This window comes from Marmota marmota, unplaced genomic scaffold, assembly GCF_001458135.2.
Source record: "Marmota marmota marmota unplaced genomic scaffold, marMar, whole genome shotgun sequence".
In the NCBI taxonomy this organism is placed as follows: Eukaryota; Metazoa; Chordata; class Mammalia; order Rodentia; family Sciuridae; genus Marmota; species Marmota marmota.
The window spans coordinates 4159125-4177044 of record NW_025999891.1 but is presented as its reverse complement, the minus strand read 5'-3'; the positions used below and the strand labels follow the sequence as shown (position 1 = coordinate 4177044).

At 50.8% G+C, this 17920-nt stretch overlaps 1 protein-coding gene across 5 annotated transcripts in view; it reads right to left on the bottom strand.

Annotated features, from left to right (window-relative positions):
• Nucleotides 1-2440: 2440 nt before the first annotated feature.
• Nucleotides 2441-17920, bottom strand: part of Sez6 (seizure related 6 homolog) — a 46419-nt gene continuing 30939 nt past the window's right edge. Inside the window, exons 4-17 of one of the 5 annotated variants that reach the window (XM_015500963.2) lie at nucleotides 17131-17326; nucleotides 12180-12365; nucleotides 9051-9219; nucleotides 8756-8922; nucleotides 8055-8249; nucleotides 7677-7815; nucleotides 7359-7555; nucleotides 6383-6577; nucleotides 5800-5991; nucleotides 5499-5696; nucleotides 5194-5232; nucleotides 4829-4946; nucleotides 4642-4744; nucleotides 3469-4479 (exon numbers count right to left, since the gene is read on the bottom strand). In XM_015500963.2, the coding sequence (XP_015356449.1) occupies nucleotides 4447-4479; nucleotides 4642-4744; nucleotides 4829-4946; nucleotides 5194-5232; nucleotides 5499-5696; nucleotides 5800-5991; nucleotides 6383-6577; nucleotides 7359-7555; nucleotides 7677-7815; nucleotides 8055-8249; nucleotides 8756-8922; nucleotides 9051-9219; nucleotides 12180-12365; nucleotides 17131-17326 (2127 nt within the window). In that variant the 3' untranslated portion in view covers nucleotides 3469-4446. Of the gene's footprint in view, nucleotides 2454-3468; nucleotides 4480-4641; nucleotides 4745-4828; nucleotides 4947-5193; nucleotides 5233-5498; nucleotides 5697-5799; nucleotides 5992-6298; nucleotides 6578-7358; nucleotides 7556-7676; nucleotides 7816-8054; nucleotides 8250-8755; nucleotides 8923-9050; nucleotides 9220-12179; nucleotides 12366-17130; nucleotides 17327-17920 lie in introns of those variants that run through there. The other 4 variants (XM_015500966.2, XM_048793862.1, XM_015500967.2 and 1 more) reach the window with 4 other exon arrangements.

The window sequence follows — 17920 nt, the reverse complement described above, 5'->3', positions numbered from 1 at the left end:
CTGGCATCCGGCTGGAGCCCCGAAGCCCCGCCTTTCTGCCCTGCGCCAGCGTACTGAGCTAAAAGGGCGGGACCTGATGTCTCGCGCAGGCGCCTGGGAAAGCTCACAGGGGTCATGGCGCAGCCGCACGAACCTGGGGACTCTTCATCCATTGGTGTTTTGTGTGTAGACCGAGAGGACGCTGTTCCCGCGCAGGCGTATTGGGCGTGCTCCCCTCCCGCCCCATAACCACACTGCCGGCTCCCGCGCAGGCGTATTGTCACCTGCAGGCCCTCAAAAGAAAGCTTCTCTTTTCGCCATTTTGGTAATGGGACATGGGCTATCGTGCCCTTGAAGTCCTCAGGCACGAGCAGGAAGGAGCAAGATGTGGTGATGGATGGAGCTGGTAGGCTGTCGGCGATAGCGGTATTCATTGGGATAGTGTACTGGACTATTTGGTTCCGGCGTCAGGTGTGGCTGGACCAGGCCGCCATATTAGTAAAGCGAAAAGAAAAGCCATTGCGACAAAAAACGACGCCTTTGGTGGCGGACTGGGTGGCTGCTATTCCCACATCACTCCCGCTCCCGACAGCTAATTGTAGCCCGACCATCCCTGCCTTGTATGGTGACGGCACTGTGGGGTGTTCCACCTGCCTATTACTACCATCTTTTGATAACTCCCCCTGAGAACTGTTCTTCAAGATGAAGCCAAAAGCCGAGAGTCCGTATAATTCACCACGCCCAGCTGCCTGACTTACAGTGGACTCCAACTCCCAGTTTGCAATGCGCAGAGGGGTCAAAGGGTGAATGGGCGCGCTTTGCACTCTGGGAACAAGAATCGCGATAGTTCTGATGGATTGTGGGAGTCGTAGTTCCGTGTGCGTGCGGTGCTCCGTACTGTAGGGTGGATCAGGGAGAGTGGTTTGCCCTCTGGGAAGGGATACTTCTGAGAGCTGCCGAGCTGTGTACTGGGATTTGTAGTCTGAACCCTCTCACCTCGAATTCTGGGCGGAGAGTCATGCTTCTGTCTCGGAGCTGGCCCCTCCCCTTCCCTTGGTATACTACTCCAGACAGTGGATGAAGCAAATGAGGAGTGAGCTGCGTGGTTGTCTCTGACAATAAGCGTTTAATTATCGTTGTTGACATGTATATGTGTCCCGCTTTTTTTTTTCCCCTGCTTTTTTTTTGGGGGGGGAGGAGTGTTTGGGGGATTGAACCCAGGGGCGTTCAACCCCTGAACCACGGTCCCCAGTCCTTTTTATTTTTTATTTTGAGACGGGCTTCACTAATTTGCTGAGGTTTTTTATCCTTTTACCTCAGCCTCCGGAGTCTCTGGGATTATAGGCATGCGCCACCATGTCTGGCTGCTGCCCACTTCTAATGTGAAGGCACACACAAAACATTCTCGAGTTGTAAAACTGAAAAGGGCTTAGAGACCACCTAATTTAATCCATTTCCAGTTGGACGTATGGAGCAGTGATTTGCAGAGCTCACATAAGTGACTTTATGGCAAACCTAAGCATGAAACATTTCTTGATTCACAAACCAGACAGTGTCCACTACGCCATGCTTGCTGTCTCCAAGGAATTATTGCCGCTGCAACAATTGGGACATTAAGGAGGAGGAGTTAGGGTGGGGGTGAGAGTGTGTGCAGTATCAGGTTTCTGGTTTTCTAAACTTTCACTCTGCCTTTTTTTTTAATACATATTTTTTAGTTGTATTTGACACAATACCTTTATTTATGTATTTATATGTGGTGCTGAGGATCGAACCCAGGGCCTCGCACGTGCTAGGTGAGTGCTCTACCACTGAGCCACAACCCCAGCTCCTTCTTCAAAAAAAAAAAAAAATTTTTTTTTTCAGTTGTAAATGGACCCAATATCATTATTTATTTATTTATTTATTTATTTTTATGTGGTGCTGAGGAGCTAGCCCAGTGCCTCACGCATGTGAGGTGAGGCAAGTGTTCTACCATTGAACTACAACCCCAGCCCTAAACTTTCACTCTTCTGATTACTATTTTGGTACCTTAAAAGAGTAAGCTCACGCAGTAGTAAAGAATGTCATGTAAATTGACTACTTTATGCCTTCTGTCAGCCTTAGCAAACAACAGACTTTATTGGGTCAGAGGTGTGATCCTCAGAAAGGGAGCTAGACTGCTTGTATGGAAGAGGCAAAACCTTGTTCTTCCTGTAATTGTACTTTATGTCACAATCCCTTAGAAGTTAACACTTCATGTGCCCTCTTTGGTTTCATTCCCCCTGCTGAGAGCCCAGTTATGCTGCTGTGTCAGCCTGAAGGTATTATGGGAGAGAGAAGTCAGCCATTGGCACATACCCAGTAAGCAGAGCTTTGCTTTGATCATCACTATCAGTTGCAGCTGAGAACAGGAACAGGCCGGGGCCAATGAAGGAAACAAGACTTGACTTTGTTGACAAGTGCCAGGGGAGCTAGACACTCCACACACTTTCCCTCTTGGAAGTTGGAAGATAGGTCAGCCTAGTGGTGACAGGAGTTGGTGCCACCTTGGAGAGCTCCTGCGCTAGTTGTTTAAGAGGAATTGGGGAAGAGCAGGTGGGATACAGATGCCTTTGGAAGCGACCTCTTGTGGCTAATATAGGCATTGCATTCTGCATGAACTAGAACTTATGGTTCCTTCAAAGCTGCTTGTCTAATGCCATGATTTGTGGTCAAGACCTCCCAATTGGAAGACTTCAGAAGCTGAAGGTGCTGGTTGCTGCTATTTTTTATTTCAGGGACTTTTGTCTTCTGGCTTTTGAGTTCCCATATTTCCCTTGCTCTTATTCTGGAGAGCAGCCATGCAGGTCACACCTCTAACAAGCATGGAATGTGCATGCTGGGGACCTACGCCAAGCAGATACTTTCATCTCAGGAAGCTCTGTGGGATATATGGAGGGGGAAGTCAAGTAGATCCCACCTAGCCACTCTTTCCATATCCCCTGGGCTTTTGCCTAACTTAGGTACCAAACCCTTAAACTTCATTGTCCCTGCTCTTGACAATCTGGATGGTTTCTGAGGCTAAGTCAAACTAAGGCTTAATGTCCAGGAGTTCAGTTTCTGATCCCTATTCCAATTTACCAAGGCTTGCTTGCTTGAAAAGAAGGGAAAGGAGAGATGTGTCAGGCTTCCTGGGTCTTGTTGGCAATCCAGTGGCATTGAAAAAGGTTTGGTAGTGTGCCAGCTTACTCTTCTAGATCTAGTAGAGGAAGAAGTGAGGTATTGGAATGAATGAACAGCTGGGTTCCTAGGCTCTCACCCCTGTGGCACCACCCAGTGGAAGCTCTCATTTCACCTGCCATTTGTTGCATTGACCTTTTGGGGACCATGGTGCCTACTCAACTGCATGTAAAATAAAAGCTGAGGGATATTGGTTAGTGGGTTCAGCATACCATATGGTCCTGAGGTTCATGTCCCATTCATCTACCACCCCCCTTCCCTCCAAGAAAGCACCATCCACCTGAACATTGCTTGATTTTTTTTTTCCAAAAACACCATTTTAATAAGGAAACAACAGAAATAAAAGATTGTTCTCTGGCTGGAGCTCAGACCCCATATAATACATTATATATACAAAATTGCCTTCAGCCAGCTCCTGGGGCTCTCAGACTCTGTCCCATGCTAAATTCCTGGGTCCTTGGACCTCTGCTCATCTCCAGAATATACCTGCCCACTCCCCTTACGCCATTACACAGTGGCAGGAGGAGCAGCCTGCCAAGGGGCTTGGATGAAGGACTAATAGGAAAGGGGGTATTTGTAATAGGCCAACAAACATCAGGAGAGGGTCCCCCCTCACTTCAGGGTATAGGGCTGCAAGGGAGCAGTCGGGTGTCCTGCTTTGGTGTGGAGTATATGTGCCCATTGGAGCCCACCCTGAACTTGGGTAGAGTCCCTACACCCTTTGGGTCCCTTAGAATTATTACCTCCACCATTTCAGGGCAGGGGGCTGAATTGTCCATTTCTGAGGCTTTAGCGAAGGGCCAGAGACTGCCCTAAGGGGCTAATGTTGGCACTCCAGGACTACCCAAGGTCACCATTGAGAGTGGTTTTCACTCCTGGTGATGGCCCTGTGAGTAGCAGCCTGGTGTGGTTTCCACCACTGTTGAGTTAGTCCAGGGCTGGGTGGTAGCCATGGGAAAAGAGGTGCTCCTGTTCTGCCTTCCAGGCAGGAGGGCCAGAGTGTGGGGAATGTTTGAGAGAACACTGGCTATTGATGATGACAGGTGTCCCTTGAGTCAGGTACCCCTTGACTTGGGCCTAAGGAAGGGCCCTAAGTGAGCAGTGGTGCCAAGAAAATAGGCCATCATAGGCATTGCACAACTTCTTGAGGGATGGATGGCATCTCTTCCCAGGTGGTATGTACAGGAGCCAGAGCGACAGCAGGAAGCCAGGAGCCATGATGCTGGGCTGCGTGAACCTGCCTGGGCTGCTCCCACCTAGATGGAGACTTCATATTCTCTCGTCTCCTGCAAAGGAAAGAGACTGCTGGGAGTTGGAAACTTGTATAAGGCTTGCTAGGTCATAATCCACCTTCCCAAGGAAAAGGGAAAGAGAGAGGGCTTAGCAGGACCCTCAGGGATATCTATCCAAGGGAGCAGAGAACTGAATTCTGGAGAGGGTGTCAAGGCTAGCCTGGGTACTTACTCCAGTCTCATAGGTTGGATTGTCAAATGCTGACTCCACGGTGATGCGGTTATAGGGGCGAGGACGCGTTCGGGGAAGCTGCAGGGGACTTTTTCCCTGGAGCCTGTAGGGCAGAGAAGCCTGTAAGGCAGGAGTGCAGTGCAGGAGTGAGTCAGGTATGCAGAGCAAGAAGGGAAGGCACACTCACCTGGAGAAGTAGAGGTACACACCTCCCACCAACAGCACCATTGCCACCAGCGGCAAGAAGATGGCAGCAGCGATATGGGCAGCATCCAGGGTGCTAGGGGCAGCAGGTGCTTTGGCAACTGAAAACAGAGGATGGGATTGGACAGAGGTCCCTGTCACCAGGAGCCCACTTCTAATCTCTGCCCAAAGGCAGCCAGATAGCAGTTCCCTTTAGCTCTCTAGGAGTAGGGAAAGAATTTTTCACCCTGTTAGGCCCAGACCTCTCTTTCTTTGCCTTCTACCTGTGGGGAACCCGTGGCCTGGGAGCTGCTGTGACAACCAGGTGCAGGGAGACCACTTCCCTGGCCCTCAAGGGTGAGGACTCACCATCCAGGCTACGGCCGCTGTAGAACCCATCCAGAGAGGCTGGAACAAGAGGGGAGGGCCAAGGGCAGTGGGTGAGCCCAGTGGGCCAAACCACTAATGCAAGGAGCAGAGGTAGTGGGCTGATCACAGGAAGGATTTGTCCAAGGAGAGCCCACTCCAGGTCAGAAGGATTTGGCAGAGACTGGGGAGACCAAGGTAATGTGAAGGGTGACACAGGAAGGTGGTTCTGGTTCTCAACATTGGACATCTTTGCCAGAGTAGCCCTGTGGGCTAGGCAAGGTTTTGAGGGAGGGCAGGGCACTCACCAGCCCTACAGATGGGTGGGGGGTCACTCCAATGCGAGGGATGCCCAGGCACACACTTGATGCTGGCCTGGCCCTTTAGCATATAGCCAGGGGCACATGAGAAGTGGACAGTGGCTCCTGCTGGGTGTAGCCTCTTCTCAGGACTGCGGGCACCATTCTCAGGGGCGCTGAGGCCATGGCACGGCTTAAGCTGTTCCACTGCAGAGCAGGCAGAGCCCAGTGAGAATGCCAAGCCTCTAGGCCAAGGGCAGCCTCTTTTATTTCCAACCAGAGACTCCCCTCCTACCCATCTGACACTTACAGAGACACTTGGGGGCCCGATCACTCCACTTGGGGCTGCCAGCCTGGCGGTCATGACAGGTGAGGATGGCACTTCCCGTCAGCACAAAACCCTGGTCACAGATATACTGCACGGTGGCCCCCACAGGAAACTTGGGGCTAGATATGAGGCGTCGGCTATGTTCCACATCCCCAGGGTCATGGCAGGAAGTCACTATGAATGGGAGGTGATGGAGAGAGGACTCAACAAAGGCCAATCTGCCCATGGCTTTGTTCCAGCCAGCTAATATTTTCGTATTACATGACTCCACCTCCTACTTCAATGTCTCTACCATTTTTCTGGTGTGTTTCCTTCCATTCATTAGGGTCAACAAATACTGATTTGCCATAACCAGGAATGAAATAACTTGGAGTACTTGGCTGATGACCCTATGAAAAGGTATCATCATTTCATAGATGAGGAAACTAAGGCTGAGAGGTATAAGAACTTCAAGAATACCAGCTAAGACAGTGGGGACAACACACTAGATTCTCTCTCATAAACCCAGGAGAGGGGCTTGCAGGTTGGATTGGGCAGGGGATCAAGGGGGAACAGGGACACTTACCTCTCTGGCATGAAGGCAGGTCCTCACTCCAGCTTAGATCCCATTGGCACATGAGGACACTGGATCCCACCACCTGGTAGCCAGGGTAGCACTGGTAAGTGACCACAGTGCCATGCACCAGCTCAGGCTGTGATGGACTCTTCCAGCCATTGGGGATCTCAGGCAGCTCTGGACATGTGTCATTGCGGGGAACCTCTGGGGGCACAGAGGCAGCAAGATGCAATCCTTTAGCCAACACCAAAGCAACTGGGCCAGACCCTTAACTCAAGGGCACTCTAGCTTCTTCCACTTTGTCCTGGGCCTAGACTGGCCAGGGCAGGCTCAGATTCATTCCTCCCGGCTCAGGGGTCCCTCCTTGCCTGTCCCTGACATTGTTCTGTCTTCTGAATATCAGGGGAATCATCTAAACTTCAGCCTTATTTCCCAAAGCACCTTGGCCAGTTCCTCTGGCCAGAGAGAAGAGGCCAGATAGTGTAAGGAAAATAAATTGTCATTTCTATTAAAGACAGCTAGAAAGGTAAATAGAGTCCAACACTTTTCCTTAGGTTTTTTTTTTTGGTGTGTGTGTGTGTGTGTGTGTGTGTTGTTGTTGTTGTTTTGGTATCAGGGATTGAACCAAGGGGCGCTTAACCACTGAGCCCACATCCCCAGCCCTTTTTTATATTTTATTTACAGACAGGGTCTTGCTAAGTTGCTGAGGCTGGCTTTGAACTCACAATTCTCTTGCCTCAGCCTTCCAAGCTGCTGGGATTATAGGCATGTGCCACCATTCCCAGCAGCTTTTTTTCTTTGTTAAGGAAAGTTCCTCCTGCTGCCTCTCCAAATCCTTCATGCTGCAACAAAAGGGCTCTTTTTCTCCTGGAGCTCTTCCAGCTTTCCCTTTTCAAAAAGAGCACTCAGGCTCCTGATTACCCTATCCTCTTTGATCTGCCATGATTTGGTATCTGCATTTGGAGTGAGCCAGGGACAAGCTCACCAAAGAAATGGATGACAAATCCCTGCTGATAGCCCAGCACTGAAGTCCCTGGGTCCGATTGGAACTGGATGGTGACATCAGCCATAGAGGTAAAGAGCTTGAAGTGGCCACGGGGCCCCGAGTACTGGCCCAGGACTCGAGCTGTCAGATCATCCCCATCATAGAAAGTAAGTACATCACCAGGGCCTATGCGCAGCCTGTGGAGGAGGATGGAGGACAAACAGGTCAGGAAAGGCCCTTGAGACCCCGATGGACTAGATAAGATATGTCCTTAGACCTCAGGAGTTAGTTGGCTTGGCCTGACCGGAAGGCACTTACACTCGGATGTCCAGCATGATGCGTTTATCTTCTTCTACGTGCACACCCCAGATGCAGTCCTGCCCACGGCCATAGGGCTCTGGCCAGTTGGGGGAGAGCACCACGCCGGCTGAATCTGTGATTTCCCCACTGCACACAGCTGGAAGGCAAGGGAGGCCCGGGAGGCACGTCCCCTCCGTTTTCTCCCCAGTACTGTCCAGGGGCTGCCACCTGCCCACAGAAGCACTCACCCATTGCTGGGAGCCCCTCTCTCCACCTCAGGGGAACATATGAATTGCACATGTCACAGGGCCCCTGTGGCCCCAGAATCTGTGGCTATCTCCTTGGTACCCACCCTACTCACTGCCCTTGCAGGCCCCTCCTCTAGTGCCTACTGACCTCGGCAGGCCGGCTCTGTCTCATTCCACTGGGGGTCGTGGGGGTCAATGCACTCAATGATGATGGAGCCCTGTTCCAGGGTGTAGCCAGGGTCACAACTGAACTCCACTGTGGTACCCACAGGGTAGGAGGGTGCGCTGCTGCTGAAGTTGCCGTATTTGACAAAAGGCTCATAGCAGTGGCCCTGCTGGAAGGCTGTGAAGCACAGAGCCAGTCCAGCTCAGCCTCAAACAGGGTAAACATGGGGCAGACATCTTCTACTGCCCTCCCCTTTTCATTCCTAAATGCAAAGGTATGTCCTGGGCTTGGAGCAGGGAGCAGTGGGGGGATGGGAACAGCCCAGAGCATCCATCTCTATTATGCTCAGGAGGCCATCTTGATCACCATTGTATTTCCATTGCCTAATTTTGTGTTTAATGCATAGAAGTTGCTGGGTAGATTTTTTTTAAAGTGGATTAATGAATGCATGCATATATGGGTCTCTTCTCAAGTATTAGGGCCAATTTTGCTTCTGAAACTCTGGAGAATTAATTCTTTTGGACCAGAGGGCCTGAATCTAGACAAGAGGCTCTGGGAATCCTGGGCCCCAGGGGAGGGGCAGGGGGTGGCCAACTTGGAAGGATGTGATAGAATGGAGGCAGAGGGGGAAGGTATGGGAGGAAGGCCCTAGCCCCCACCCTGTGAGGCCCCAGCAGGCTCACCCTCATAGCGCAGGGCCATGCCTGCAGCTGCCCCGCTGCTGTCAGTACTGAGCTCCACAAAGAAGTGTCTGCCAGAGCTGAGCAGGCCCTCAATGGGCAGGTATTCCACCTCGTAGGAATCATACACAGGCGGGGCCTCCACATTGTCCCCATTGCGAATGATGAGCCTAGGCCAGGAGAGTGGCAGCTATGTGGCTGGTCACTGACCCAGACAGGGTGTGGCCCCAGGCTTCGGTATCCCTCCAAAAGGGTACTACCCGGTCAGGCACTCCCACCCACTAGGACAGCCCCTCACCTGTCATCATCCTCTGCTAAGGAGACCTTCTCAAAGTGCAGGTGCAGCCGCTGGCTCTCAGGAGCCTCAAGCAGCCAGTGGCAGGTGAGGTTGTTGCTGTAGTTTCCCGGGAAGCCCGGAGAGACAATGCGGCCGATGGTGGCATTGCGGATCACTCCACCGCAGGCAGCTTTGAGACAGGGATGGACTTGGGCTGGGTCTCTGAATGTATCCTTAGCAGCCTCACAAGCCTTCCTCCCCATCCCAGCCCTGACCCTTCTGCATGGGGCATAGGGACCTTTGTCTCTCTGCCAACTCCGCTGCCATGGTCCTAGTGGTCCATATTTTAGCCCTATGACCCTGCAGTTCCAGGCAGCCTGGACTTCAGAATCCTCCTACCTCCTAAACTAACTTTCACATCTCTGAGACTTTTCATATGCATTTTTTAGGGGGGGGTGAACTCAGAGGTGCTTTACCACTGAGCCACATCCTCAGCCCTCTTTAATTTTGTTTGTTTGTTTTTACTTTGAGACAGCATTTTGTTAAGTTGCTGGGGGCCTCACTAAATTGCTAAGGCTGGCTTTGAACTTGCAATCCTCCTGCTTCAGCCTTCTGAGCTGCTGGGATTGCAGGTGTGTGCCACCACATCCAGCCATATGCAACTGTCCTGATTGCCAGTAGATCTGTCACTGCCTAGCTTTACGGACTGGGATAATGTTCCCTCTGTTTTTTGAAACGGTGTCTCTCTAAGATGACTGGCCTCAAACTTTTGATCCTTCTGTCTCAGCCTCCTGTTGCTGGGATTATGGGCATGTGTCACCATGCCCAGTTCCCTCCCTCTCTGTTGACTCTTCTAGGAGGCCTTCCCTGGCTTCCCCAAATCCCAAAATAGATTTTATTAAAGTCCTTAGTCTAGGTATTGACCTTCCTGGATACATCTGCTACCTCTGACTCATGCTCCTTTTCTCAAAACCAGTTATCTGGCTTGCCTGGTTTGTGTGCGGCTCTGGGTTTGATCCCCAGTGCTGCAAAAATGAATGAATAAATAAATAAATAAATAAGTGAATAAACAAATAAACAAAATAAAACCATTTATTTGTTTAGATCTGTCCCTTCAGTAGGACCCCCTGGTGCAGGAACCAGGTCATCTCAGGCCAGGGGCAGAGTGGGTGTTCAGGGCTAGGTGAGTAGAATGAGTGAATGAATGTAAAAAAGAGGAGCAGGACTAGACTAGGGAGGGCAAATGCCTGATTTGTCTGCCATCCACCCCAAAACCTGTGCCTTGGCAACACTGCTGGCCGGAGGTGGCCTCCAATACTTTCTGAAATAGCTCTTCAGTCATCACTAGTGTCATTCCTGGGCTGATACCTTAGGGCCTCTACAGACTGACCCCTCTGGCCTGGTACTGTCCTCTCTTCCCAAGGAAAGGCTGAGTAGGTCACCTGAGCCCAGCTGGCAGGGTCCCTGTGCTACTTGGCCACAAACTCCTGGCAGTTAAGTGGGGCCAACAAAGGGGCCTAAAGCAGGAGGAGCTGGCTGGTTCTGGGCTTTCCTTTCCTGGTCACTGCTCTGGACCCTCCTGCTCTCAGCGATCAGGGTATCATGACCAGTACCCAGTACTGTTGCCTGCAAATGCTCCATTTAGCAGAATATTGTAACCTAATACATTTTTTTTAGGGGGCCGGGATGATCTCTTCTCTATTTCTTGGCAGAGAAGGTGGAACTACCTTTCAGCTTGGTCTCAGCATGAACTTGCCCTTCAAATCCAATCACATCCTATACTTGGCTTAAAAATCACTCAGTGGTTCCCTGTTGCCCTCAGGATAGAGTTCAAGTTCAAAACAGCGTTCAAGACTTTCATGGATCCAGCTCCGCTGGCTCAGTTTCAGTTTCTCCTTCCTATATACCCTCTCCTTTAGGCACACCTCACCACGTCCTCACTGTGGCATGCTGTTGCAGGTCTCCACACCTTCATTGCTGTTCCAGAATCCGTGCCACTTTCCCAAGCTAACATTTCTGGAAGCCTTCCACTTCCTCCTCAGGAAGCTTTGCTGCCTCTTCTCTCCTTTCAGAATCCCCCCCCCCTCCACCCCTCCTGGGTTCTGGCACCACACTTATGTTAGCCCCTGTCACAGCCTATCCGCCCCGCCCCCCCCCCCCGCCGTACTGAGCTGCCCACCAGTCTTCCCAGAAGACTAGGGATATCTTTAAGGGCAGAGGACATACCTGTCTTATTCATCTTTGATTGTGGCTAGCACCAGCAAAAGTTTGTAGAATGGAATAAGGTTCAAAAGCTCAAGCCCTTCCCTCCCCAAAAGAAAAAAGCCAAAGTTGCCTGTCATACTGAGGACAAAACATGTGCCCTATCTTCCTTCCCCACCCACCAAGAGCCCCCTTAGGTTGGCTGCCAGCCAGGACCAGAACCTGGGGTCCCCTTTTACTTTCCTCCCATTCCCTCATCAGGGTCTCTGGAACTTCTTCCTTCCTGTGTATTCCCAAATACATGTTTGAAGTTCAATCCCTCTTGCCTGGCTGGCCTCCCAGACTTCAGATGAGTCCGCCACCAGGCTGGGTCACCTGAGAATAGTTCTGAGCTCCTCCCACTTCCTCTCAAAAACCTCAACAGCTCCCCACCTCATAGCTTGGCCAGCCAGTCAAGGCCCTCCCTCTGCCCTCTCCACCTGGCTGTCTTCTGTGCCCTTATACACCCTCTCCTTCCTGTCCCTGTGTCATTGCCCACATTGTTACCTCCATGGAAATGTCAACCCTTCAGTGCCACCACCTCTAGGAAGCTTCCTCAATACCCGACTAAGAGTGATTGCTTCCTCTCCTTCCAGGTTACTTTATGTCTCTTTCTGGTAGCTTTTACTTCCGGCTCTGGAAATTAGTGACCTATGTGCCTTCTTTCCCCTTTCCTGGAACTATGATCTCTTTGAGGTCAGAATCCCTATTTAATTTAACTCTGTATACCTGTGGTGCCTCCATACAGTAGGAGCTCAATAAATGCAGGTTAGATGAATACCGCTAAAGTGACTGACCATTTTCTGATTTCCTTATAGAGAGTAAATAAAAGTACCAGACAGCAATAGAGAGTGGGACTGAGCCCCTGCCTTGCTCTCCTACTCAGCCTCCTCCCCAGTGACCACTTACCAATGCAGACAGGTTCCTGGGAATCCCAAAAGGGCTGGGTGGCGTTGAGACAGGTAAGGAGCCTGGCACCTTTTAGCTGGTAGCCAGTGGCACAGTGGAAGCGGGCACTTCCTCCTGGGTGGAGGCTGGTGACAGTCACATCTCCATAAGCTGGACGTCGGGGAAAGTGGCAGCTCAGGAGATAGGCTGCAGAGAAAGAACAGGTGATATTGTGTGTTGTGGGGGAGACTGAGCCATTATGGGAGGGCGTGTGAAGGCCTGTGCTAGTTTGTCCTTGATGTGTCATTTGGACCAGGAAGCATTAAAGTTTCTGAAAAGCTCCTAATCCCTTCTCTAGAAGGTGTCAATGAAGTTTTCAGCAGCCTAGGCTGGTTAATAGAACAAACAAAGAGCTGGAGGTTAGGAGGCTTGGGTTCTGGTCCAAAGTTTGTGACACTTTGGACAATTTATTTAATCTTTTTGTGTTGTTTCCTCTTTTGTTAAATGGGTTTCAAAATGCTGGCCCAAGCTGGGCACTGTAATCCCAGCGGCTCGGGAGGCTGAGGCAGGAGGATTGCAAGTTCAAAGCCAGCCTCAGCAAAAGCAAGGTGCTAAGCAACTCAGTGAGACCCTGACTCCAAATAAAATACAAAATTAAAAAAAAAAAGGGCTAGGGGTTTGGCTCAGTGGCTGAGCCCCTGAATTCAATTCCTGGTACCACTCCCTCCATGCTGGCCCACCTATAGGTTTATTGTGAGATTAAATGAGATAGTATTTTATTCCATTTGGTTTTCCTGTCATCCAGCTGATAACACATCCATTTTTTTTCCCTTCTGGGTATTGAACCTTAGGGGTGCTTTACCACTGAGCCACATCCTCAGCCCCTTTTATTTTGAGACAGGTTTTCGCTAAGTTGCTTAGGGCTTCATTAAGTTGCTAAGGCTGGCCTTGAACTCCTTGTAATCTTCATGCCTCAGCCTCCAGCGTCACTGGGATTACAGGTGTGCACCACTGCACCCAACTTGGCAATACATGTTTAATAAGTGTTTATGACTGGGCACAGTTAGCACATGCCTGCAGTCCCAGCAACTTGTGAGGCTGAGGCAGGAGAATTGCAAGTTCAAAGCTAGCTTGTGCAGTTTAGGGAGACCTTTTCTCAAAGTAAAAAATAAAATAACAAGGGCTGGGAATGCAATTCAGTGGCAAAATGTCTCTGGGTTCAATCCCCAGTACTGAAAAAAGTAAGTTTTTATGGAATGATATGTAGATGCAAAAGAACTTGAAATAGTAAACCACCTATAAGACCTAAAGTTTTGATATCTTTTTCCCTGTAGGAGACAAAATAAATTGCAGCAGGAAAAATTAAAGTCAGCAGCAAAAGACTCCCCAGTATTCATTGAGAAATGTTAAATAGCTTGGGGGCAATGGTGATGGACTTCTTTTAAAGAGAGGATGAAGGCTAAGGTGTGGAGGCGGAGCAGCCTTCATAGAAGTTGAAGGTGGGACTAGTTGCCTTGGTAAACCTGGGAACTTTGGGAATTGTCATACCAAGCATGACCACACGATGGCAGAAAATCCTACAAAACAACTTGGCAAATCCCAGCCCTGGGGACAAACTTGGTGCGGCAGCTAAAAATGGAGATCCTGACTTGGGGGTGAGAAGTGCAGTAGAAGGTCTGAAGGGTTCAAGGAGAGGGGCTGAGAGCAAGCTTGGGCTATGCCGCTATGTGTCTTTGCATGAATAGAAAATGGGGCTACCCTCCTGGGCAGACCAGAGCCCTAAAACCCGAGTCTTGTGCTGTTCTGTGACTTTCACTTGTCCTGTTCTTGGTTGCTTTGTCTGTGAAAGCAGGAGGATGGGTCATACTCTTTCCTCTTTCACAGAGAATAGCCATTAAGAGGCTAGTTATGATTGGCAGGTAGTACAGGGCAATGTTTAGGAGGTGGGCTCCAGAGTCAGAAAGTCTGGGTTTGAATATGGGCTCCCCTACTTGCTGTGTCATCTGAGGCAAGTTACCTTCCTTCTCTGTGCCTCAGTTTTCCAGGTTTCCCCACCCATTTTGAGTATTGCATTCAATGCTGTAGAGGTTAACTCAGAGGAATGTGTGCAATGCCTGGCTTAGAACGATCACCTAACACCTCAGCTTGCTGTTAGTTTGTAATCTTGAGTAATAATAGCACCTCACATTTGAAGCATTTGCCAGTTTCTGAAGTGCTCTCACACCCTTTTATTGTTTGTTTGTTTTTGTGGTGCTGGGGATTGAACCCAGGGCCTTGTGCATACAAGGGAAGCACTCTACCGACTAAGCTCTAGCCCCCAGCCCTCTCACACCCTTTTTACTTGATACAATTTGCTTGGGAAGGAGATAGGCAAGGTAGGGGTTATTAACCCATGTTTTGATAAGGAAAACAGAGGTTCAGAGAGACAGGCTCAGAGGGCCTGTGTGCCATCATCACACTGCAGGTAAGTGCTAGAGTAGGGACTTGACCTGGCTCTGGAGCCCATTGGTTTTCCACACTCTCCTACTCCTACTTCCCCAGTTAAAGCAGAAACCTAGGTTCAGATAAACCTGAGGATAACAGACAAGGCTGCCCTGGGTTTAGGGTGGCTGGTCCCAATGCCCTGAGGAGAAATCCCAGACCATGATGGGATGGGGATTGTGAAAGAACTTGGGACACTATACAAAGAGAGGAGAGGATGGGGCACCACCCCCAGGAGGTCTAGACCCTGAGCCAGATTTTAGGCTCAGCACTTGCACTTGCAACTTCCCCTTGAGTTCAAGCACAGCTTGGGAACAGAGGTCCCCTCATTTCACAGATGAGGAAACGGGCCCAGGATGAGGCAAGGGCAACAGGCTGGGGGCAGAGAATGAAGCCCCCAAGCCTTTATAATGGTTAAAATGCCTCTTCCCAGGATGAGCTTCCTCCTATTGCCATGACAACCGTTGGGCGATGCTGCACCACCGCAATCTGTTGAGTTATTTTCTCATTGGCATCTGTTTTTGGAGCCAAGTTCAGAGCCAGGAATGCTCAGGATGGAGGAGGGGTTCGCTGTCAGGACCCACTGCCTTCCTACCCTGCCAGAGACTGTGAGAGCGTGGTGAGTTGGAACTTGGTCCTGCCAATGTTGCCCTTGTGGGGACCCATCTTTGTGACCTCCCACATTGGCTTGGACAGCTCCCACACTGGCATGGGTACCAGGCCTCTCCCTCCCCTCCTGGCACCCTCTTTCTCCAGCCCACGAGATGCGCGTGTGAGTACACGCTCCTCCTGTTCCCATCTCTGGGATCAGGGCTAATTACAGCCTATAATTAGGGGAATTACACTCATTAAGGAAAGAGCTGATCATTGACAAAAACTGGGCCGAGGAGGGAGGGCTTCCGGGAGCCCAGAAAGAGCAGGACCGGGCCAGTTCTCCCAGCCCTTCCTTGGGGTCTGCTCCCCTTTGCTGGGCCTCCAACCCATTGCCATTCAGCCACTTTCCTCTGGCCTGACAGAGAGGGGGTTCTGGAGTTTTGTGCAAAGGAATTTGCGGCAAGAGAAAAGGTTACCATGGCGTGAAATTACGCCGGCTGCCTGGGAGGATTGATGAGCCATTAGGGAGACTGGCGGGCCGCCTAGATGCTCACCCCGGCCTCGGGCCGGCCCCTTGCCTCTGCCAAATCCCAGCCCACCTACAGACTCCCTGCTGCCACGCCAGACTGCACCCCCAGTTTGAGTGGAGAAGCCAGAATAGGGCAAATACTCCTAGGGTGGGGTACAGGACATGCCTAGCTCTGGAGTGCCTGCCCACCTGCTGGTCCCCCTCCACCCCCTCCCCCGCAGGGCTGCAGAAGTGCCCACAACAATGCAAGACAATCTCGGGATTGTTCACACCAATTATTTCCCAATTAGTGCTCTCCAGTCTGAACTGGTTAACTGGTGCAAAGAATCAAGTTGCTATTTGGGCCCAGGGAGTGGGATGGGCAGGAAGGATACCACTGGAGGAGCAGCAGAGTCCCAAGTCCCCTTTTCCTCCCCTTCCCATCCTGCAAACTGTGCAATACTAGTTTCCTTAGTGGAGCACTTGATTTGCACTGTTTTTTTTTTTTTTGTACTCCTTTTTTTTGGGTGGGGGGCACGGGGGATCAGGGATAGAACTCAGGGCACTTGATCACTGAGCCACCTCCTCAGCCCTATTTTGTATTTTACTTAGAGACAAGGACTCACTGAGTTGTTTAGCGCCTCACTTTGCTGAGGCCGGCTTTGAAATTGCAATCCTCCTGCCTCAGCCTCCAAAGCCGCTGGGATTAAAGGTGTGTGCCACCATGCCCAGCCCATTTTGTATACTCCTAACCATGACTTTGTGGGGTAGATGTTTTTGGTCTCATTTTACAGTAAGAAAAGGAGGGTCAGAGAGGTGAAATGACCTCTGAGGTAAACAGTTAGTGAGAAGGAGATTCAAATGCAGATTTGCCCATCTCCTGAGCCTAAGAGATCCCCACTACACCATGCCACCTCCTTCTTCCCAAAGTGTTATGAGCTGACTGGAGCAAAGGCAGGTCCCAGGTAGAGGAGGAAGGCCTCCAGATAGTCATTTTCAAACCCCTTTGACCTTGACCCCCCCTTTGGAGAGAGGCTTCTATTGTTATTGCCTGTGTAAATGACTGCCTCCTCCTGAGATTCTGAAACCTTGAGGGCAAGGGCCTGGGCTAGTACAACTTGATATTCCCAAAGTCCAGCACAAGCCTGGCAAAGAGTAGGTGCCTTCAAATTGTACTGAATGAGTGAACGAGCAGATGACGGTGGCAACACCTGGGGGCTACCTGCTCCTGAGTCCCATGAGCCATACTTATATTTGTATAGAGCTTACTGGGCACCTGTGCAGTAGGTTATTAGCCCCTCCCTTTGTCCCCTCAGCTGTAACAGCACCAGACATCCCCAGAGGTCAGCCAGCCTGGGCTGGTTCCTCTCTTAGCTTCCCAGGTCTTACCTTGGTAGTAGAAATGGAAGGTGCCAGGCCCAACCGGTGGTGGGAGGCTCTGGAACCTCAGAGCTGCTTGGTGGGTGGGACTGCGGATGACTTGGCCCCGTAGCAGGAAAGACTGATTGGCCAGGGGCAGCGGGTCAGGGCCCCCCAGGCTCTCCACGGTTACTGTCTCCCCCTCTCTGAGGCTGATGTTCTGAACCTATGGGTGGATTGGAGAGAGCAAAGCAAAGCAGTCAGACTTCTCCCAGCTGCCTGAGCCCTGCTGCCCTCAGCCTCCTACAGGCCCCCCAGCTGATCCTCAGTGCCCCTTGGGCATCAGAGCTCTAGGCCCTGAGCTAGGCACTGTGAAGCTCAGTAACTGCACGATGGGACCTGAAATCAGAAGTATTAACTAAATTACCCAATGTCACATGGAGAGTATAAGCAGACCTGGGACTTGTCTGTCTCCAAAGCTTTGCAAGTACACCAGTTAGTGAGGAGGAGATTCAAATGCTTCCTGTACCTGAAAGAATTCCCCACGCAAAGACACTTCCCCGGGAGAATTCCAATTTTATTGCAAAAAGCAGTGTGCTTATATAGAACTAAGGGGGAGATGGTAGGGCTTAGATAAATGGCAGGCAACCCGTTTATTGGCAAGTTCTTTCAGATATCAGCTCCGGAGCCCAGGAATTAGTTCTCATTGGGGCTAAGGTTCCCCGCCAGCGAGATTTGAAATTGGCGCCGGCGGGACGCCACTGCAGAAAAGAAGAAGGTAGGAAAAAGAGGTGCTTAGGCGCCATGTTGGGGTTTTTTC